At 43.7% G+C, this 23,163-nt stretch overlaps 1 protein-coding gene across 1 annotated transcript in view; it reads left to right on the plus strand.

Annotated features, from left to right (window-relative positions):
• Positions 1–381: 381 nt before the first annotated feature.
• LOC109044934 (transient receptor potential cation channel, subfamily M, member 7) overlaps positions 382–23,163 on the plus strand; it is a 38,766-nt gene continuing 15,984 nt past the window's right edge. Inside the window, 29 exon segments of the mRNA XM_042743628.1 lie at positions 382–394; positions 464–561; positions 563–606; positions 5,364–5,397; positions 5,399–5,464; positions 5,466–5,552; positions 5,555–5,567; positions 5,917–6,041; positions 6,399–6,400; positions 6,553–6,641; positions 6,644–6,721; positions 7,283–7,317; positions 7,319–7,478; positions 7,584–7,652; positions 7,655–7,684; positions 11,358–11,477; positions 11,552–11,703; positions 11,705–11,823; positions 13,192–13,197; positions 15,951–16,161; positions 17,672–17,821; positions 17,917–17,929; positions 17,989–18,088; positions 18,090–18,117; positions 19,237–19,257; positions 19,260–19,367; positions 19,987–20,040; positions 20,042–20,083; positions 20,085–20,110. Of these exon segments, the coding sequence (XP_042599562.1) occupies positions 382–394; positions 464–561; positions 563–606; positions 5,364–5,397; positions 5,399–5,464; positions 5,466–5,552; positions 5,555–5,567; positions 5,917–6,041; positions 6,399–6,400; positions 6,553–6,641; positions 6,644–6,721; positions 7,283–7,317; positions 7,319–7,478; positions 7,584–7,652; positions 7,655–7,684; positions 11,358–11,477; positions 11,552–11,703; positions 11,705–11,823; positions 13,192–13,197; positions 15,951–16,161; positions 17,672–17,821; positions 17,917–17,929; positions 17,989–18,088; positions 18,090–18,117; positions 19,237–19,257; positions 19,260–19,367; positions 19,987–20,040; positions 20,042–20,083; positions 20,085–20,110 (2,093 nt within the window).

Here is a 23,163-nt window from a genome sequence, read left to right on the forward strand (position 1 = left end):
ATCATATTGCCCGGGTAAAAGCCCTCAAACAGGTAGTCACCCGCTTCACGTTATTATAAACGGCTCCTGACATTCATTGTGTGTCCAACATCGCCGACTGGGGACTGAAATCAAGCTCAAGTGCAACATGCAGGATTTCATTTACTTGAAGTTCATTTCTCAAGTGTATAATATCATATGCAGTAGAAAGTTCTGGGTTTCACTCTAATATGGCTTTTTTGTTTGTTTATGACAGATGCCTCCCAGGATGCCAAATTCGTGTCAGCAGATCGTTGCAGGGGTGGAGTGTCACTCGAAACCAACGTACGCTTGACCCACCCCCACCGTGTGAGTGTTCAGGATGGATGGTGTGGCTGACGTGTGTGTGTGTGTGTGTCCATGATGGCTGAGCAACGTCTGCGTTCGGCAATCCGTGGGCTCAACGCACACTGACAGTGAAATACTAAGACGTGAGTCTGGACAGAGGGCGGGCTGTCCGATCTTGGAAGCAGGGTCAGTGGACGAAGCACACGGAGGAGGGAGGAGAGTCCACATGACGCTTAGGAGTCCATCAACTTCCACGGGAGGATCCCATTCGTACAAGAGCCAAGGTCTGAAAACAACACACACACAGAAAACACTCAGAATGATCACGTGTGTGTGCACTGCACTGTCACTTATCACAGCGTTACATAAAGAGTTTTTTTTTGTTTTCGTCACCGGGGTTAATGGTGTCATCAGTTCAGTGCAGTGTTCTGATTGGTCAGGGGTTAATGATGTCAGTCCGTGCAGTGTTTGATTGGTCAGGGCGTTAATGAGGTGTCAGTCAGTGGCAGTGTTCTGATTGTGGTCAGGGGTTATGAGTCACTCAGTGCAAAAAGTGTTCGATTGGATCAGGGGTGGTTAATGGTGTCGGTCAGTGCAGTGTTCTGATTGGTCAGGGGTTAATGATGTCAGTCAGTGAGTGTTTCGAGTGGTCAGGGGTTAAATGTGTCATGTGGCAATGTTTTCTGATAGGACGGGGTAATGGTGTCACTCAGCTGCAGTGTTTGTTCTGGAACTCGACGAGTCAGGGCAGTGTTCTTAACGTGGTTTAATGTGTCACTCAGTGCAGTGTTCTGATTTGGTCAGGGGTGTGGATAAAATTAAGTGCAGTTCTGATCAGTCAGGGTTATGGTGTCAGTCAGCAGTTTCTGATCGGTCAGGGGTAATGATGTCAGTCCAGTGCAGCGTTCTGATTGGACATGGGTTAATGGTGTCAGTCAAGTGAAGTGTTCGGATTTGTCAGGGGTTAATGGTGTCAGTCAGCAGGTTCTGATGCTCAGGGGATAGTCGTGCAGTGTTCTGATCAGTAGGGGGTAATGAAGTCACTCAGTGGCAGTGTTCTGATAGGGTCACGGGGTTAATGGTGTCAACTCAGTGCAGCCGTTCTGATTGGTCAGGGGTTATGCAGTCAGTCTCAGTGTTCTGATCGGATTGTCGTATGGTGTCACCAGGCAGTTGTCTGATTGGTCCAGGGGTGAATGGTGTCAGTCAGATGCAGTGTTCTGATCGGTCAGGGGTTAATGATGTCAGTCAGTGCAGCGTTCTGATGGTTTAAGGGGTTTAATGGGTCAGTCAGCTGGCAGTGTTCTTGATCGGTCAGGGGTTAATGGTGTTCAGTCAGTGCAGTGGTTCTGATCGGACGGGTTAATATGGTGTCACTCAGTGCAGCGTTCTGATTGGTCAGGGGTTAATGGATGTCAGTCAGTGCAGTGTGTCTGGGTGGTCAGGGGTTAATGGTGTCAGTCAGTAAGTCAGTGCAAGTGTTCTGATGGTCAGGTGGTTAATGGTGTCATTCAGTGCAGTGTTCCTGATTGGGTAGGCGGTTAATGATGTCACAGGCCAGTGTTCTGATTGGTCAGGGTAATGTGGTCAGTCAGGCAGTGTTCTGATCGGGACGGGGTTAATGGGTGTCAGTAAGTGCAGTAGTGTTCGGATGGTCAGGGGTAATGATGGTCACTCAGTGCAGTGTTCTGATTGGTCAGGGGTTTAAGGATGTCAGTCAGTGCAGTGTTTCTGATTGGTCAGGGGTTCATGGTGTCAGTCAATGCAGTGTTTTCTTGATTTGGTCAGGGGTAATTGATGTCAATCAGTGCAAGCTGTTATGATGGCAGGGTTCATGTTGTCAGTCGTGCAGGTTCTGACTCGGACGGGGTTTAATGATGCAGTCACTGCAGTGTTATTATTTGTCAGGGGTTAATGATGGTCAATCAGTGCAGGTTTGAGTGTCAGGGGTTATGAGTGCAGTCAGTGCAGTGGTTCTGGATCAGACGTGGTAAAGTGTCAGTCAAGTGCAGTGTTCTGATTGGTCAGGGGTTAAATGATGTCACTCAGTGCAGTGTTTCTATTTGGTCAGGGGTTCATGATGTCAGTCAGTGCAGTGGTTCTGATTCGGTCAGGGGGTTTAATGGTGTCAGTCAGTGCAGTGTGGTCTGATTGTCAGGGGTTTTAATGATGTCACGCGTGGCAGTGTTCTGATTGGTCAAGGGTTAATGTCATCAGTGCAGTGTGTTCTGAATGGACGGGGTTATGTGTCAGTCAAGTGCATGTGGGAGATTTGTCAGAGGGTTCATGATGTCACGCAGTGCAGTTCTGATTGGTCAGGTGTCATGATGTCAGTCAGGCAGTGTTCGATCACGGGGTTAATGGTGTCAGTCCGTTTGCAGTGGTTTCCTGATCGGTCAGGGGTTAATGATAGTCACTCAGTGCAGTGGTAAGTGTTCTGATCGGTTCAGTGGGTTAATGCTGTCAGTCAGTGCGTGTGTCTGATTGGTCAAGGGGTTATGATGTCAGTCATTTCGGGTTCTATCAACGGGGTTAATGGGTCAGTCAGTGCATGTGTTCTGATCTGTCAGGGGTTACTGATGTCACTCAGTGCCAAGTGTTCTTATTGGTCGTGTTTAATGGTGTCATTCAGTGCAGTGTTGATCGGATTGGTCAGGTTAAAAAATGATGTCACTCATTGCAGTGTTTCGATTCGTCAGTGGTTCACTAATGGACAGTCAGTGCAGGTGTTCTTGATCGGTCAATTGTTAATGAGCCTCAGTCAGGCAGTGTTCTGATCGGTCAGGGGTTAATGGAGTCACTCAGTGCAGTTTTCGGATTGGTGCAGGGGTTAATGATGTAGTCAGTGCCGTGTGCTGATCGGACGTGGTCTATGGTGGCACTCAGTGCAGTGTCTGTCGGACTGGGTTAATGTGTCAGTCAGTGCGCGTGTCTGATTGGTCAGGGGTTAATGATGTCAGACTCAAAGTGCAGTGTTCTGATTGGTCAGGGGTTTAATGGTGTCAGTCATTGCAGTGTTCTGATCGGGTCGTGGTTAATGGTGTCAGTCAGTGCAAGTGTTCTGATTGGGTCAGGGGTTAATGATTTCAGTCAGTGGCAGTGTTCTGATTGGTTCAGGGGTTAATGTTGTCGAGGTCAGTGCACGTGTTCTGATTGGTCAGGGGTTTAAATGATTCACTCAGTGCAAGTGTTCTGATCGGTCAGGGGTTAGATGGTTGTCAGTCAGTGCAGTGTTCTGATCGGACGGGTTTAATGTTGTCAGTCAGTGCAGTTTCTGATTGGTCATGGGTTTAATGATGTCACTCAGTGCAGTGTTCTGATTGTGTCAGGGTTAATGAGGTCAGTCAGTTCAGAGTGTTTCCTGATCAGACGGGGTTTAATGGTGTGTCCACTCAGTGGCAGTTTCGGATCGTCAGGGTTTATGGTTTGTCAGTCAGTGCAGTGTTTCTGATTGGTCAGGGGTTATATTAGGGACACTCAGTGCATTGTTTCTGATTGGTCAGGGTTAATGATGTCACTCCAGTGCAGTGTTCTGATCAGACGGGTTTTAATGGTGTCAGTCAGTGCAGTGGTCTGATTCGGTCAGAGGGTTAATGGTGTCACTCAGTGCAGTGTTCTGATTGGGTCAGGGGTGTCATGGAGTTCAGTCATCCGGTGCAGTGATTCTGACGACGTGGGGTTAATGGTGGCACTCAGTGCGTTGTTCTGATCGGACGGGGGGGTTAATGAGTGTACTCAGGGCAGTGTTCTGATCGGACGGGGTTAATGATGTCACTCGATGCATGTGTTAGATTGTCAGGGTTTAATGATGTCATCGTGCAGTGTTCTGATCGGACAGGGTTATGATGTCAATCAGTGGCAGTGGTCTGATCGGACGGGGTTGGTTATTAATGGTGTACACTCAGTGCAGTGTTCTGATCGGACCGTGGTTAATGATTGTCACTCAAGTGCAGTGTTTCTGATCGGACAGGGGTTAATGATGTCATCTCATGTGCAGTGTTTCGATTGGTCAGAGGTTAATGATGTCACTCAGGCAGTCAGTGTTTTTCTGATCGAGTACGGGTTAAATGATGTCAGTCAGGCATTGTTCTCTTATGGTCAGGGGATAATGTAGTCGGTCAGTGCAGTGTTTCTGATTGGGTCAGTGGTTTTTAAACTGATGTCACCCGTTGCAGTGTTCTGATTTTCCTACTGGTTTAAATGATGTCCTCATTGCAGGGTTCTGATTGGTCGGGGTTAATGAATGATGGTTCACTCATGCAGTGTTTCTGATTGCGTTCAGGGATTAACGATGTCACTCAGTGCAGTGTTCTGATTGGTCGAGGGTTAACGTGTCCACTCAGTGCAGTGGTTCTGATCAGACGGTTAATGATGTCATCCAGTGCAGGTGTTCTGTGTTGGTAAGGGGGTAATGAGTCACTCAGTGCAGTTTCTGAGCGGAAGGGGTTAATATGCTGCATCAGTGGCAAGTGTTCTGATTGCGTCAGGGGTTTTAACGATTCACTCAGGCAGTGTTCTGATCGCGACGGGTAATGATGTCCACAATCGTGCAGTGTTCTGGTTGGTCCTGGGTGTAATGATTTCACTCCGTGAAGTGGTCTGGATCGTACGGGGTTAATGCCATGTTCACTCAGTGCAGTGTTCTGATTTGTTCAGGGGTTAACGACTTCACTCAGTGCAGTGTTCTGATCGGACGGGGTTAATGATTTCACTCAGGTGCAGTGTTCTGGTCGGGTCGGGGTTACTATGTCACTCAGTGCAGTGTTAGGATTGCGTCACTGGTTACTGATGTCACTCAGTGAGGTGTTTCTAGATTGGTAAGGTGTTATGATGTCATGCAGTGCAGTTTTCGAATCGGACGGGTCCTGATGTCCTCAGTGCAGTGTGTCTGATCTGACGGGGTTATGATCCACTCAGTGCAGTGTTCTGATTGGCAGGGTTAACGTGTACAACTCATGCATGTGTTCTGATTTGTGGTCATGGGTTAATGTTGTCATTAGTGCAGTGTTCTGTCAACGGGTTAATTGGTTGTTCTCCTGCAGTATGTGCGTCTCTCTTGACTCCCGTCCTGAGGCCGTCCTGAGGCTCAGGCCTGACGGAGTGGCAGATGGAGCTGCCGAATATCGTCCTCAGCGTTCACGGGGGCAATCAGAACTTCCGACCTGCATCCTCGGATCAAAACAGGTGGTGGGGGAAAGGCCTGGATCAAAGCTGGCTGTCACCACGGGGCCTGGATCCTGACCGGGAGGGGGTCCACACAGGTCACACACTCATTACTATTTGCAGCCATGGGTACTACGGGTGTCGCACAGACACGCTACTCTGCCTGTACAAAACGGGCCACCACAGATCAGCGAATGTGTGTGTGTGTGTGTGTGGTGTGTTCAGATCGCAGTTCAGGATTAACTTTATTATCATACTGACAGTCATTTGAGTTTAAAGATCAGGTTGATGCACTTATAGTTTTTTACCACGCTCCCTAGAGCCTCCACACACACACTGAACACTCCGCTTGCTGAACAACAGACACTTGGTGAATAGAGTCACATTCCTCAGGGTCACGTCACTGTAAACCGCTGACCTCTGAGTGTTTTTCCACTGCTTTTCCAGGTGTTGCCAAACATGTGGGTGACGCTCTTACGTAACTATTTGTCCGATCGCTCGGAAATCTGTAACGGTGGGAATCCGCACCCTGGGGGGTGATCGAAAACAGGAACGACCTCAATCGGAAGATCGTGAGACTCATACACACACACACACAGCCCATTTATGACTTTTTTACATGTGACCATTACTGTGCTCTCACTGTTTCTTGAGCAGGCAAATCTCATATTAGAATGATTTCTGAGATCATTGTGACACTGAAGACGGGATAATATGCTGAAATACAGGCTGTTCATCCAGAAATACCTTACGTTTAAGCAGAGATTCACATCGCCACACAGGCTTCTTAACACATTCTAATAACATTTCACTTTTTAACTGTATTTTTGATCACATACATGTGCAGCGGTTAGTGAGGCAGACTGGGACTTCTTTAAAAACAAAACAACACATAAAACAATATTAATATTACTGACTTCGAGCGGTAGGTGTACAAACATCATGCTTGAAATATTACAACAGTAATGCTGACCGTAGTAACATGTTCTGTACCTTAAATCAGAGATAAATTAGTGTTTTCAAACACCCAAAATGTTTCAGGAGCATCTGTAATGAAATCGGGTGTGTGTGGTGTGTGTTCAGTGTAGCGCCGTACCAAACCCTGCTGAATCCTCTCAGTAAACTCAACGTGCTGAACACTGCCACTCTCATTTCATTCCTGGTGGATGATGGGCATTCGGAAATATGTAGATGAGCTGAGTCAAACTCAGGAGAGAGCTGGAGAAACACTTGAACCTGCAGAGAAATCCACGCCCGGAACACACACACACACACCACCACACCTTTGGTCCCAAGCAATTGGTCTAACACTATTACCTGAAGTCATTGTTATTCACACAAGCAGCGGTTTTCTTTCTTCTTCGCCTCTTTCCAGGTAAGAATTACATTTAGAAAACTAAAAAAAAATCATGCAAGACTAAGTGACAAAAAGTCCAATGTAATTTTTTATTACTATTTTATAAATGTATATTGGATTGGATTCTGTTCAAATATTGTCATAAGATTTTCTCTCAATTAACTCTATGACTGAATGAAATCAACATTTGTGGAGCATGCTCTGTTTTAGAGCAGGTTTTTGTCCTCAGGTGCACTTGACAAGTTTCTCAGGAGCTTTGCAGGAAGGTTCGTGAAGCGTCCGGAGACACAGTTCTCTGTATTGATCCTGTTCGCAGTTTGGTTCTGTTTCTTCATGTGACGCCGCAGACTGAGATGAGCAGATCACATCTCATGTGGTGCCAGAAAATATCTCTGATATTTCCTTCTGCCACACGCTCAAAGATAAAATAAATATATATATATATTGTTTGTGTAGGCCTTGGTCAGGGGGCGTCCGGTGTGGCGCTGATCCTTCGAAGGCGGTTCCAACGTGATCCTGACGTGCTGGTAATCTTCGGAGAATTCCGCCGTGCCGGTGGTGGTGTGTGAGGGAACCGGACGCGCCGCTGATATACTGGCATACGTACACAAGCAGACGGAGCAGGACGGGTATCTCACACACACACACACACGCGTGATTTGTGTCATAAGAGTTGGATGTAGAATATAAACTTTACATTCACACCTTGAGTCAAGATAAAACCTGTGTGTGTGTAGAGCACTGCTGACGCGGTGAGGCGACATCATTGCGACAATCAAGAAAACGGTTAACTTCAGCCAGAGTGACGCGCTGCACCTCTTCCAGACCTGATGGAGTGCATGCAGAACAACGAGCGGTGTACGAAACAAACACACACACACACACACACACGCCACCAATCACACACACACACGTCACCCAACACACTCGACGCAGATTTGGTCAATAAGCTGTGGTTTTATGAGAGACACACACAGGCTGGGCAGGACCCGATGCAGTGTTTGACCCTTGTGTGTGTTGTGTGTGTGTGGTGTGTTCCAGATCACAGTGGTTTCCTGTGGGCTCGGAGGACCATCAGGACAATCGATGTGGCAATCCTGAGGCTCTGCTCAGGTCGTGAGGCACGACCCTCTCATCTCTGTGGTTGTGTGTGGGTGTGTGTTTGAACTGCTGCAGATGACCGAATCAGACCATCATCTCCTGAACCTCCGTCACACACAGACACATGATACTGGTTGTTGTTTTGGAAGATTGATCCCATATAAGACTTTACAATATCATTTACATGCAAAGAATCTTTTATAGAACTGTATATGCAGATTTAGGACTTTGGTTTTTGCCCTAACTAAATTTAATAAAATGTATCCATGTGTTTAAAATTTTGGGTTTTTTTTTTTTGAAAATCTGTATCTGCCCGTGTAGAACCGTTGAGGCGATCTAGCAGGCAACCAACACTCCAACACACACACTCTCTCTCTCACACACACACACAAACACACACTCGCTCAGTGTCACAACACACACCACACACACACACGCTCTCTCTCTCTCTCTCTCGTCGCACTACACACACCCTCTCAACTGCTTCTGTTCAATTCAATTGAGCTTTATTGGCATGACTTGTACAGTATTGCCCAAGCATTGGCCTAGGCATAACAGAAATCTCAATAAAATCATCAGTAACCAAATGCTGAATACCATTTATCAATCAATAAATAAAAATAACAACAATTAAAATCAAATAAAATCAACAACACACTTGTGTTTAATTTGTCTCACAGTCAGACTTTAGTTTTGTCCACTGGCTGACTCTCGTAGTTTGTGGCAGCTGTTACATACTTTGCTTGCTGTTTGTGATTGAGATAAGTTTTCTCCACAAAATCTGATTTAATTTCTCGAATTTGGGGTAGGCCATAAAATGTGGTTCTAGTTGTGGAACTGGTGAAATAGTGTGATCTATAATTGCCTGTGATAGTGATCACAGTGATCCAGAAGTGTTCTTCTGTCTCCAGCTCTCTCTCTTCTCATCTCTCATCTCCGCACACACACACACACTCTCTCTCTCTCTCTCTCTCTCGCACACCACACACACTCTCTCTCATCTCTCGCACCACGGACACCCTCTCTCTCTCTTCATCTCCTCTCCCGATCTCCCTCGCCCACACACACACAACTCTCTCTCTCCTCGCTTCCTCTCCCCGCATCAACACACACTCTCTCTCTCTCTCTCAGCACGAGACCACCACTCTCTCTCATCTCCTCGCACACAACACAGCACACACTCTCCCTCTCTCCCCGTGTCCCTCTCCTCCTCTTCTCGCCTCCCTCCTCTCTCTCCCATCCTCTCATCTTCGTCTCTCGTCTCTCTCCCATCATCTCTTCGTCCTCCTCTCCTCTCTCTCTCTACCACACACACACCCACACACATGCTGCGTGTGTTTGCGGTTAAGCACGTTCAGGGATTTCAAACAGTTAAACTGCAGTTTGAGAAGAAACACTTTCTCACAGTCCTAACTTCATCACTTCGCCTCTGCCATCATCTCATAGGTGTTGTGGTGTGTGTGTGTGTTGGTTGTGTGCAGGCACGAAGCTCGGCCATTCGAGCAGCTGGTCCTGACGCTGGCATGGGATCGAGTGACATCCGCTAAAGATCACGTGTTTGTTTACGACAACAGCTGCTGGTTTGTCCTGTGTGTGCCGATAAACACGTAGAGAACCATTGTGTTTGTGGTTTGTAGTAAACACACACACCACACCACACACACTCTGACCTACTGACTTCTCAACACATTCTGATACACTAACAAATATCATGATGCCATGTGTACATATTCTGTAAACTGCTTTCTGTGAAAAAAATGAAAACTTGATGAACATCAAGGAACTGTGACAGTAATATATCACTATTGAAAACCAGTGACCAGAAAGAGAAGCAGGAAGAAGACTTCTGTTCACTTTTAAAGTGATATTTCACCTAGAAATCATCATCATCATCACTTATTCTCCCTCAGTATGTTTTCTGAACCTGTGTTAAAAGATGTTTTGAAGAGTGTTGGGAACCGAACAACATTGGACCACACTGACCTGACTCCACTGATGCTCATTGTATTGACAAAAAAGGACTTTCTTCAATATTTAGTTTTGTTGATGTTTATATGGGTGATTGTCTCTTTAAAATTAGAAGCATGTTGAATGACTGTTGCTGGAGCGCTGACTCAACACTTCGTGTTACAGTGATTTGAAAGTATTAATGTGTGTGTGTGTGTGTGTGTGTGTGTGTGTGTGTAGGTGTGTTCCCTCGCGCAGGCATGCTGGATGCGTTGGTGATGGACCGTGTGGAGTTTGGTTAAGCTCCTGATCGGAATGGTTTCAGCATGCATCCCTTCTCACGATCACCCTCTGGAGGAGCTGTACAACACGGTTACACACACACACACACTCACACCACACACACACCCACACACACACTCTCACTCACTCCTCACACACACCACACAGCAACACACCCACTCTCTCTCTCTCACTCACACACACACACACACCTCTGTCTCTCTCTCTTCTCTCTCACACACAGACACACAAACAGTCCTCTCTCTCTCTCTCTCACCCACACCACACTTGTCTGTTCTTCTCTCTCTCTCTCTCCAACACACACACACCACACACCACTCTCTCTCTCTCATCTCGTCCTTCCCGCCACACCCACCACACACACACACACACTCTCTCTCTCTCTCTTTCTCTCACTCTCACACACACACACACACACACACACTCTCTCTTTCTCTCTCAACAACACACACACACCCTCTCTCCTCCTCTCTCTCTTTTCTCTCTCTCCACACACACCACACACCGTCCCTTCTCTCTCCTTTCTCTCACTCAACACACACACAACCAAAACCAAAACACACCACACACACACACACACACACACCTCTCTCTCTCTCTTTCTCCCCCTCTTTCGCTTTCTTCCTCTCACACACACACCACACATGTGCTGCTCGCAAACACTGAGCTGACGTGGACCTAAATCTGAACATTTTTCCATTCTCACAGAAACAAACTCCGACCAATCCGAACGCTCTAGTCACCTAGTGAGTGCGTTCAAACAGGTACGCTCTTCAGCTGATGTAATGTGTGTGACACCAGACTGCAGCGTCTGAGTTTTATTCCCTTGTGTTCTCTGCTGAGGGTAACCTCCGCCCAACTATAAGACACCTGATCGACGTTGGTCTGGTGACGAGTATCTGAATGGGAGAACGTACCGGGTGCCAACTACACACGCAACGCTTTTCGACACCATCACAACAACCTGCCACGTGAACAGGCCGGGTAACAGCCGCCACATATGTACATAAATGTTACCATGAGGTTTTGAACACTCTAATGTAATTTTTTTCATATTTTACTTCCACATTTGCATTTAATGGTCACATGACATGCAGATCAAAGTGTTTAATCTTTTCAGTGTTTGAAAATGTTTTTCTCGTTCTGTCTGTCCTCTTCCTCCATTCCGTCTGTCCGTCAGCGTTCAGGACGACACCGGCAGCAGCGTTCACCCGATCCTTCAGCATTCCAGCAGATAAAAAGAGAAAGACGCGACACAATCACTTCATCAACACGGCGCAGGAAACCCCTACCAACCATGGTGAGACGAGTGTTGAGCGTCTGTCTGTCGTGTGTCTCACCGGCGTGTGTCTGATCGTGTGTTCCTTCCTCTAGCTGAATCTGTCTCAGCGCACAAGAAGAGAAGAGTAAGGAGAGTTGGGGACCATCGACGATCCGGAGACACACGCAGGTTCCCCGACCCCTTCAACAGCTGCTGGTGTGGGCCGTGCTGTATGACGCGGCAAGAAATGTCTCTTTCTTCCTGGGCAGCACTTCGAGGAGTCCTGGCCAAGCTTGGTGGCCTGCAAACTGCTGCGCTCCATTGGTACTAGGCCAAGAAGTGACGACGTGGTGGACGACACTTCCAGGAGCTAAGAGTACTCCAGGTCAGTCTCGTGTCCTCATTCAGTTCAGGAGTGATTCGTCCTAGTAGTATATGACTCAATCAATCTGAGGTATATTAAAAACCTGTCCTGCTTCTTCCAAGCTTTATAATGGCAGTAATGGGTTGTTTTTGTTCAGGCGTCCAAATGAGTCAAATAAAGCATATTTAACATATGTCCATACTAAAATGTTGCACACAGGCCACATGCAGAACGTCATCGGTTTTTCAACAGTGTAGCATAAAGAAGTGAGAGAAACGTGTTTATAATATTATAAATATGGATGTGTTTCTTACAAAAGCGCATCAGTTTGCTGCTAGAGGTCTTTGTTTTCCCCCCGGAGCCGTGTGAGGCACTTTATATGATGGATGGATGTGCTTTTTTTGACTTTTTTTTTGTTTTTAAAACTGTTTTTTTTTTACCACTCTCCCCAACACGAAATTAATCCCAAAAAAACAGCATACAGAAATAAGCAGTGTGTACTGAACTGACTGAACAGCCTAGTGTTAATGACATTATTTAATGTGTATAGATGTGTGTCTCTTCACCGAAAGCAGTATGAGCCTGGCCTCGTTCGTGTTTGCCAGATCTTGCTTAGAAAAAAATCAGCGAACACGCCAAATCATAATCCATAAATAAGACCAAAATATGCGAGTCCTATAGTGTCGTGCATCCTTTGATAACTCTATAACCCATCACTTTATATCCGCGCTTAAAAACAATGCCAAAAAGCGCTGTAATGTGTGGTCATGATTGCACACAGACTTAAATCGTTTTCCCTTCCCTTAGACTGGTTTTTGCTCGGGCACATTTATCGTTTATATTGCCTTGATCTACAGAACTACATAATGCTGTAGTAATAAATCTCTGAAGTATTTTTAGAATTTTTCAAATTGCTTAAATTGACATATCGGAACACTTTTACCAAAGTTTACTTAGAAAAGAGAGGAACAAAGCATTACAGCCCAACATAATGTTTTAAGTCAAGATGAGGAGGAATCGATGATCTGCTTCTCTGAGCCAGTGTTTTGTGTGTGTGGTCAGTCGAGTTCGGCACGGCTGGGCGGGGGATTCGGCTGGAGCATCTTTCAGTCAGGACGAGACCATGGCCCATGAAGCTGCTGACCTACCAGCTGAAGAACTGGAAGCACCTCCACCTGTCCTGAAGCTGGCCGTGTCGTCGCTGCCTCCGTCCTTTCCGTGGGCGCACACCATAGCCACACATATGCTGCCTCGGACATGTGGAATTTGGCGCCTAACATGCGCAAGAACTCCTGGTACAAGGTACAGCCGCCCCGCGCTCCAGTATCCTAACGGTATCAATACTTAAATTAAAATATCGATGCTAAGGATATGTTTTTGTTTACGCAGTGAATTGTTTATTTACCAATAAAATAATGCGTGTAATAGCATTGAATAGACAGACAATAACTAATGTTAGTAATAGTGTAGGAACAGACGGTTTCAGTCTCATCGAACACACCAAATGCTGCAAGACCGAACCCAGCGCTCACAAGAGACAGTGCATTGATTTCGAAAGTGACAACTCTAGTATTGGTAGATTTCCATGTTAACCCACTACAGTAAACACATATTAACCATGTGTAAACAAATACATACGGTCCATCAGTTTGGAAACATTACTATTTTTAATGTTTTTGAAAGAATTCTCTCTGCTCTCAAGAGAGCCTGCATTTATTTGAATCAAAAATGACAGAAAAAACAGTAATCATTGTGAAATATATTACAACTTAAAATAATAGTTTTCTATTTGAATATCTTTAAAAAAAAATTATTCTGTGTGCAAACGTGATTTTTCAGCATCATTACTCTCCAGCCTTCAGTGGTCACATTTACATCCAGTCTATCACATGATCATTTAGAAATCATTCTAATATTCTGATTTATTATTAGTGTTGGAAACAGTTCTGCTGTCTAATATATTTGATGATAAAGGTTTAAAAGAACTGCATTTATTCAAAAAAAAAAAAAAAAAATCTATAATTCTATCTAATAATTCTTTTCTTAACTATTTGCAGAAGGTCTTTTTTTTTAAAATTTTAAAAAAACGGGATTGTCTGTCTTGTCTTAAAACAACTTTTAAAAAAGAAAAAAATCGGGAGCCTTTTCATTGCTGCTGCTGTTGAAAGTTCTTTCTCACAACACTCTCTTTTTCACAACACACACACACACACACACCCCCCTCTCTCTCTTTTTTCCACACACACACACACACACACACCCCTTCTCTCTTTTCTTTCACACACACACACACCCCCGGCTGTTTCCCAACCCTGAGCATAAACTGAAAAAATTCAACTTTTTATTCTCACAGAAAAAAAACCCGACCAACCGCGCCTTATCACCTGGTGGGGGGCGCAAACAGGTACAGCTCTTCAGCTGATGTAATGGGGTGTGACACCAGACTGCAGCCGCTGAGTTTTTTCCCCTTTTGGTTTTTCTGTGGGGTAACCTCCCTACCAAAAAGATCAGCTGATCGCGTGGGTCTGGTAAAATCTGATGGGGGGAAACGAAAAGGTGCAACTACCCGAAACCCCCCCTTTCAACAACCTCAGGAACACCCGGTAAACCAGCCCCACATTGTCCTTTACCTTGGGGGGACACTTAATGTAATTTTTTTTCATATTTTAATAACACATTTGCATTTAATGACACATGACATGCAGATCAAAGTGTTTAATTTTTTCAGTGTTTGACAATGTTTTCTCGTTCTGTCGTCTCTCCACCGCCTGTCCGCACGTCAGGCACCACGGGGCAGCTCCCAGGTCCTTCAGCATTCAAGAGTAAAAAGAAGCGACACAATCCTTCATCAACCGGGCAGCCCTAAAAACCCCGGGGTGAGCGAGTTTTTGGGCGCCTGTCTGTCGGGGTGTCCCCGGGCGGTGTGTCTGCGGTGTTTTTTTCCTCCTCAGCGGGAAACGTCTCAGAGCAGCAGAAGAAGAAGAGTAGGAGGAGGTGGTGGACACGCGATCCGAGGCCCGGGTTCCCCCCTTCCGGCCTGGTGGGCGGGTGAGAAGGGGGAAAATGCCGTTCTTCGGGGCAGGGGAGTCCGGCCAAAGCCTGGTGGCCTGCAAATGCCCGGCCCATGGAAAGAGGCCAAGAAGTCAGGGGGGGCACCGTCCGGGAGCTGAAGGAGTACTCCCGGCGTCTCTGTGTCTTTATTCAGTTCAGGGGATTCGCCTGGAGTATATGACTCAAACCATGGTTTTAAAACCTTTCCCCCTTTTAAGCTTTATAATGGCAGTGAATGGGGTTTTTGTTCAGAGTCCCAAAAGAAGTCAAAAAAAAACCCTCAGTCCCAAAAAAATGTGCCACAGGGACATGCAGAACGCCCTCGGGTTTCAACAAACAAAATGGGGAAAAGTTTAAAATTTTAAATATGGATGTTTTTTACAAAAGCCCCCTAGTTTTTAAGGGCTTTGTTTTCCCGGGCCGTGGGAGACTTTATATGATGGTGGGGTTTCTTTTGTTTGATTTTTTTTTTTTTTTTAAATGTTTTTTTTTCCCTCACCAACCGATCTCCCAAAAACCCATTTAAAAAATTAAGCAGTGTGTACGAATAACTGGGAAATAGTTGTTAATGCATATTTAATTGTATAGATGTGTGTCTCTTCACAAGGAAAAGTATGAGCCTGGCCTCGTTGGGTTGCCAGATCTTGCTAAAAAAAAAATCGAACAAAAATCATAAACCCTAAATAAGACCAAAATATAGCGAGTCTATAGTGTCTGCTCACTTTGATAACTCTATAAACCCGATCACTTTATGATCCGAGCTTAAACAAATTACAAAAAAGCGCTTGTAATGTGTGGTCATGGCAACACAGACTTAAATCGTTTCCCTTATGACTGGTTTTGCTCCAGGGTCACATTTATGTTATAATTGCCTTGATCTACAGAACTACAGGAATGCTGTAGTAATAAATCTCTGAAGTATTTTTAGAATTTTTCAAATGCTTAAATTTACATAGCGGACACTTTTATCCAAAGTTACTTAGAAAGAGAGGAGGAACAAAGCATTACAAAGCCCAACAATAATGTTTTAAGTCAAGATGAGGAGAATCGATGAATCTGCTCAGTCTGAGCCAGTGTTTGTGTGTGTGGTCAGTGAGTTGGCACGCTGGCGTGGATCTGCTGGAGCAGTCGTTCAGGCAGGACGAGACCATGGCCATGAAGCTGCTGACCTACCAGCTGAAGAACTGGAGCAACTCCACCTGTCTGAAGCTGGCCGTGTGTCAGCCCGCCGTTCGTGGCTCACACCTGCACAGATGCTGCCTCGGACATGGATGGGCCCTGAACATGCGCAAGAACTCCTGGTACAAGGTACAGCCGCGCGCCCAGTATCCAACGCAGATCAATACTTAAATAGAAAATATCGATGCTAAGGTATGTTTTGTTTACCAGTGATTGTTTTTTACCAATAAAATGAATCGCGTAATATGCATTGAATAGACAATAACTAATGTTAGTAATAGTGTAGGACAGAACGGTTTTCAGTCTCATCTGAACACACCAAATGCTGCAAGACAGAACCAATCGATCCAGAGAGACAGTGCATTGATTTTACTAAAGTGACCAACTCTAGTATTTGTAGATTTCCATGGTTACCACTACAGTAAACACATATTAACCATTTTAATCAGAACTTCCTTGAACTGAATACATGGGGCTACCAGTTAATAATAATACTTATATATATTTATATTTTTATATATCTTAAGGTCACTTTTTGAATACATAAAATGGAAGGTAATATTGTGAAATATTTTTACAACTTAAAATAATAGTTTTCATTTGAATATACTTTAAAAAAAAAATTATTCCTGTGATGCAAAGCTAAATTTTTCCCAGCATCATTACTCCAGCCTTCAGTGTCACATGTAACATCCAGTCTATCACATGATCATTTAGAAATCATTCTAATATTCTGATTTATTATGAGTGTTGGAAACAGTTCTGCTGTTTCATTACTCCAGCCTTCAGAAAGGTTAAAAAGAACTGATTTATTCAAAAAAAAAAAAAAAAAAAACTAATAATATATATTCTAATAATATATTTTCTTTACTATCACTTTTTATCAATTTAACACATCCTTGCTGAATAAAAGTATTGATTTTATTTAAAAAAAGAAAGAAAAAAAAAAAATTATGACCCCAAATTACTGACCAGTAGTGTATATTGTTATTACAAAATATTTATATTTTAAAAAAAATAGCTTTTTTTTTTTTTTTTTTTTTATTCATCAAAGTATCCTAAAAAGTATCACATGTTCTTTAAAAAATATTAAGCAGCAGAACTGTTTCCAACTTTGATAATGAATCATCATATTAGAATGATTTCTAAAGGATCAGTGATATTGATCCTAAAAATTATGCTTTGCATCACAGAAATAAATGATAATTTAAAGTATAATAAATTTAAAAAAAATTATTTTAGTTGTAATAATATTTCACAATATTACTGTTTTTTCTGTATTTTGATCAAATAATGCAGGCTTGATGAGCAGAAGAACTTCTTTCAAAAACATTAAAAATAGTAATGTTTCCAAACTCTTGACCTGTACTGTATATAACCTAATAAGTTGCAATCAAGGCATATTGAATGTTAAAATGCATTTCAAATATAAGTGGGTATCATTATCCATTTACTCTTAATAATTTAATAGTTTAATACATTTCATAATTTAAAAGTTTAGCTTAGAAGTATCGTATCGGTATCGATATCCACGATACGGCCTTTAAAAGTATATTGAAACAAAATAAGTGCTATCAGCCATCTCTAGCCCGTGCATCAACTGATGCTTTTGTGTGTGTGTGTGTGTGTGTGTGTGCAGGTGATCCTGAGCATCCTGGTTCCTCCTGCCATCCTCCTGCTGGAGTACAAGACCAAAGCGGAGATGTCCCACATTCCCCAGTCGCAGGACGCTCATCAGAGCATGGAGGACAGCGAGCACAGCCTGCAGAAGCCTGACGACATCCCCATGGTACGATGAAGCATTAAACACGCTTGAAGTGTGCTAACGTGCCTCCGCCGCTGTTCTGATCGCCGATGCTCAGAAGCGGTCAATCTTTACACGAGCGTGTGTTTTTGAGTGTTCTGGCGCACTGGCACAGATTGACAGAGTTTGTGTTCCTGCCAGGATGTGTTTAGAAGTCCGTCCCAATGAGAACGCAGAGGTGAAGAGTGAGACGGAGGTGCACGTGCGTTCCCGCCGGTTACCCATCACATCGCAAGTTCTCGCCTTCTACCACGCCTCATCGCAAGTTCTGGTTCAACACGGCACGTCGGCTCCCTTCTCACGCCTTTTGTGTGGTGTGTGTGTGTGTGTGTGTGTGTGTGAGGATTTCCAGCACTTCAAGTGTTCTGGGCTGTTGTTCCCATGTGATAATATCAGAGACACTTGTTCCTGCATAAACCCACCAGCGTACAGATAAACATCACAGGATTAGTGGAAGGTTCACTAGTGACATTTCAACCCGAGTGTGTGTGTGTGTGTGTGTGTGAAGCAGCGGTTGATCATTCACTCTCGTTTCTAATGAGCTGAAGGGTTTGAGGTGAATGTGTTGATCAAACATTAAAGATTGTCAGAAAAGCAAATAATGATTGTTTTGAGTGTGTGATCTGAATAATAAGTGTTCTTTGATCACACCAGCGTGAAGCGACGTGCAAATGTAACCAGGAACACAAAAAAAATCACAGGCATTCTGTCATAAAAAAATAAAAAAAATACTGTATAAAGCAGAATGTCCACAGGAATTGATTTTATTTTGTTGGATATGAATAGATCAGGAAGAAGGGCTTTTGCAGTTACTCAGTACAAACTGAAACCACCAAAACCAATGATCGTTTGATAATGATGGCAGAAATATATATTAGGAACAGTAAAAGTACTTAAACTTTAATAAAGAATTTAGCACCCCTTTAAGTTTTGATTAATGCATTTACATTTTATTTAGAAATACAACGAGATTTAATTCTTTTCACAGGAAATCTCTATGTGCACATCTTTATTGACAAAAAATAGATTTTTTAAAATTTGAGTACATTTTTAAAATGTTGTTACAATTACAATCACCGCCGTTGTTTTTTATTTCCTTTTTATTAAAGTTGTTTTTAAATCGCAAAAAAAGGTCAAAATTTGAGTGAAAAAAAACTATTTCGTAGTCACATGATTAAATGCACGGGAGGGAGTGTTTACTGGGTCTTAATTCTTGATTGTGATTGGTCACTGCTCTTTTATATCGGTGTTCTGACTCTGAACTCATATGTGAGGTGTGTTAGCCACTAGTCTGCTGTGTGTGTGTGTGTGTGATTAAGTGAGGAGGCTGAGCTCCTTTTTGTGAGCGGTCGTTAGAGAGATGTCAGCGTCTAATGCAGGTGTGTTCTGGTGTGTTTCAGCTCTTTTATATCGGTTTCCTGGATGCTGTTATTCATACGTGGTGCTGGTGAAAATGGAATCGTTTCCGTCTCCTCAGGAGTGGGTCGTCATTGTTTGCATCTTCACGCTGGCGGTGGAGAAGATTCGAGAGGTTAGTCCGTGTGTGTGTGTGTGTGTGTGTGTGTGTGTGTTCAGGCATCTTCACGCTGGCGGTGGAGAAGATTCGAGAGGTTAGTCCGTGTGTGTGTGTGTGTGTGTGTGTGTGTAACCTGCCATCTGGCTTGATTGACCAGCGGCTAGCAGAGACGCGACGCAGCAGCACTCTCCTGTTGATCATTGTGACTTTAGCCAAGGGTCAAGAGGTCACACGCGTGTCATTCAACATCTGGAGAGCTGAATATAAATAATCTCTCCATTGATGTGTGGTGTGTTAGGGAGGACAATATTTGTCTGAGATACAACTACTATTTGAAAATCTGGAATCTGAGGGAGCAAAAAAATCTAAATTATTGAGAGAAATTCATCTTTAAAGTTGTCTCAAAAGTGAAGTTATAGCAATGCATATACTAATCAATAATTAAGTTTTTGATTATATTTACAGGTTAGGAAAATTACAAATATCTATAGAACATGATTCTTTATTAATGATCCTAAGATTTTGCATAAAAGAAGGAATCGATACAGTATTGTTGTTCTATGCTACAAATACAACCTAGTGACTACTGATGATGTTTCTGTTGCTGCAGGCTCACATCATGTTTCCTCGCTAGATGTTCATGTCTGAAGGAGGCAAAATCAGTCAGAAGATTAAAGTCTGGTTCAGCGGACTACTTTCAACGTTTTGATGTCCTGGCCATCATGATGTTCTTTCGTGGGCTTCGGCCCTGCGCTTCGGCTCGGGGACGCGTGTTCACATCGCGGGACGGATCAGGTTGAAAAAATCTGTCTGAACATCATACCTTCTGGTACGTTGCGGGCGTGCTTGGATATCCTCGCTAGGCGGGTCCAATCAGGCAGGCTGGACCCTGAAACGTCATGACTTATGACGCTGAGAAAGCCTGGTGAAGCCGGAGTAGGGAAAGCGTGGTGGTTTGAGACCCACGTCGTCTCGCCTGGCCCGGGGCCGCTGACTCTCGCATCTCGTCCTCCAGAGGTGGCCAAAAGTGGTATACATCGTGGTCATCCATGGCCGTGCGGTGCTGGGCAGGATTATGGGGGTTCGCTCGAAAAGCCATTCTGTACCAAAACGATGAGCCCTCGTGGACTTTAGCCAAAGATTTGGTGTGTCCAGCCTGACTGGATGATGTAGAACGGTGAAGGTAACGCCTACGAGAGCGACGGTAACTCCTGGAGACTCACAAACACAACCCCTTCACCACGTGATCCACATCTGCATTATTAAGTTCAAATTCAGTATAGTGTCAGATAGCGGCTGTCAGAAGAAGCTTGGGTGTAAACACTGGCGCTGTAGCACAAAGAAAGGAATTATGAAACAACACACACCAGCTCACACTTCCAGCCCAAGTAATGATTACTTTTACAACTCGTTGATAAAACTGCAAGTTGTGTTATTTGGAATCAGTGCCAGAAATTAGTCTAGTATGACACGAGTATTGGATTTCATTCCCAGAACCAGCACATATGAGGCACTGCTGGTGGTGGTTGAGTTCTTTCCTCTGTAAATTGTGTTGAGCTAGTGATGAGGTGTGTCGTGTGTTGTGCTTTGGCAGTGTGTGCGAACCTCGAGCGAGGATCACGCTAAAGAGCTGTGTGCGGACGGGTGCTGGGGTTGACGCCGCTGCATGTCAGGGGCCGCTATCTGTTTTCGTAACCAGTACACATTCTGAGGGTCCAAACTGCTCATCGCCTCTTTCAAGTGAGTGACCCACTAACCGCTCCATCTACACGACGAACGCAAGTCTTTCCCAGCGGACAAGCAATTTGATGTGTCCACTCTGGGGATGCCACCAGATGAACCTTTTGATGGCCGATACAGGATAATTTTCTTTATTAATATGACAGCTGATACCGATATCGTAGCATCCCTCGTCCACACACCAGACACCAACGCAACAGAATCACTCAAATTTCCCAGCCAATCAGAAGAATGTGTGGGAGCGGGGCCTCTCTGAAAGCGCTCTGCACTCACAAATAAATGGGAAAAGTTTATAATCTAACTCATAAACCCATATTAACGTTATTCAAATGTACATACGCGAGTTTACGGAACCTTCCTCAGGAATAACAACTCGCTGGTTCTAGGGAGGTAATGAATTCACTCAACTCACACGCTTCGATTATCTCAGGATTGCGTTTGGTACAAACTGAGTTGTAAAGACAAATTTTAGATAGTAAAATGACACTGTGTCTTCCCTTTTAGTTTGGTGCTTGAACAAAAAAGCTGCATGTTTTCTTTGTGAAAGACTTAATAGACAAACAAAACTAATATTGAAATTTTAAAACAAAACTCAAATTCAGATAACACAAATAAAAGGTAAATCTCTTAAGATAAACCAAATAGGCGTATTGTTCATTTGCTCTTTTTAGTCCTGAGAGCAACCCCTGCTTTTAAGCATGATACCAAACAAGATGCTGCGTATATGCAACATGGGCAGTTTTTAATCTGAATTAGAATGTGTAATTTCAAAATTTTAAAGCAAAAAACAGAATGGTCTTTATTTTTATTCAATTATAACTAAATGAATAGATGCAGAATTCACTCTCTGCCAGCAGGTGGCGCTTATGAACCACAGTGATCAACAGTGTTTTCCTTGGTTACTGCTGTAAACAAAAAAAAAAGCAGCTGCGCTTATGAACAGCAGTTGATACAATTGCTGCCGTCCCAATTCGCCTACGCTCATACTGTGCCCTAGAAGTTTGGTACTCTTTTTGTAAAGAAAAGTACATACTTTTGTGTATGTAGATGAATAGTAGGCAAGTTTTGGGACATACCTACTTCGTCATAGCTGCTCTCTTTAACGGACGCTCTGTTGCTCTATGTTACGATGCATTCTGTGAACTGTTTAAAAAACTGCACTGTCAGTCATCTTATCACAGTTAGCATCATCCACATTACATTTTATTTGATTTCCTACAGTGTTGAGAGAGAATGAAGAGTGTAAACGGGGCCTAAAAAATGCCATAGAATAGTGCATAATTACTCGATTTGGGCCGCACATAGTGTTTCCTTTGGTTACCGCTGTAAACAAAGCAGCGCTGCGCTTATGAACAGCAGTGATACATTGTTTCCTTGGTTACCGCTGTAAACAAAGCAGCGCTACACTTATGAACAGCAATGATACAGTGTTTCCTTGGTTACCACAGTAAACAAAGCAGCACTGCACTTTATGAACTTTAATATGCATCGTTCAGAGACCAGATGAAAAGAAAATACCATCCAAAGTTTTCTAAAGCACAGTCAGTTTCCCCTCAGACATGCATTCATTTAAACCAATTGAATCGCCAATTTGTTTAGCATCTCAACCGTTTTGAATCGTCACATATTTGAAATCGATTTTCAACACGGCTCGCGGTTCATAGTTTACATTCCTAGTTGTTTGCATTGAGATCCTCCCCAGTTTTAACGTACATATTTGCTTATGATTTTATTTTCAAGCTCTGAGGAAATCTGGTTTTGTTTTTCTGTATGGCTATAAGGTCACGCAAATATATTCAAACTCACATTAGACTCGTTTCAACTTTGAATAAAGCACATAAATCATTACCTCCTGAGATTATTCTACTGTCATATAGTTTGTATGTTGTTGCTCCAGCCGCGACTTGCGGAAATAGAAGAAACCCGTTTCTAAAAATAGAAGTTTTGCCTGTCGCTGTTGCAGCTAGTTAGGACAAAAACTAAGATTAACAAGATCAAAGACACCTTTGATCACATGTGCAAATGGGACTAGAGGTGCCAAAGGGTTGGCAAAAACGTCTGGTAATTTCCC

This window comes from Cyprinus carpio, chromosome B18, assembly GCF_018340385.1.
Source record: "Cyprinus carpio isolate SPL01 chromosome B18, ASM1834038v1, whole genome shotgun sequence".
In the NCBI taxonomy this organism is placed as follows: domain Eukaryota; kingdom Metazoa; phylum Chordata; class Actinopteri; order Cypriniformes; family Cyprinidae; genus Cyprinus; species Cyprinus carpio.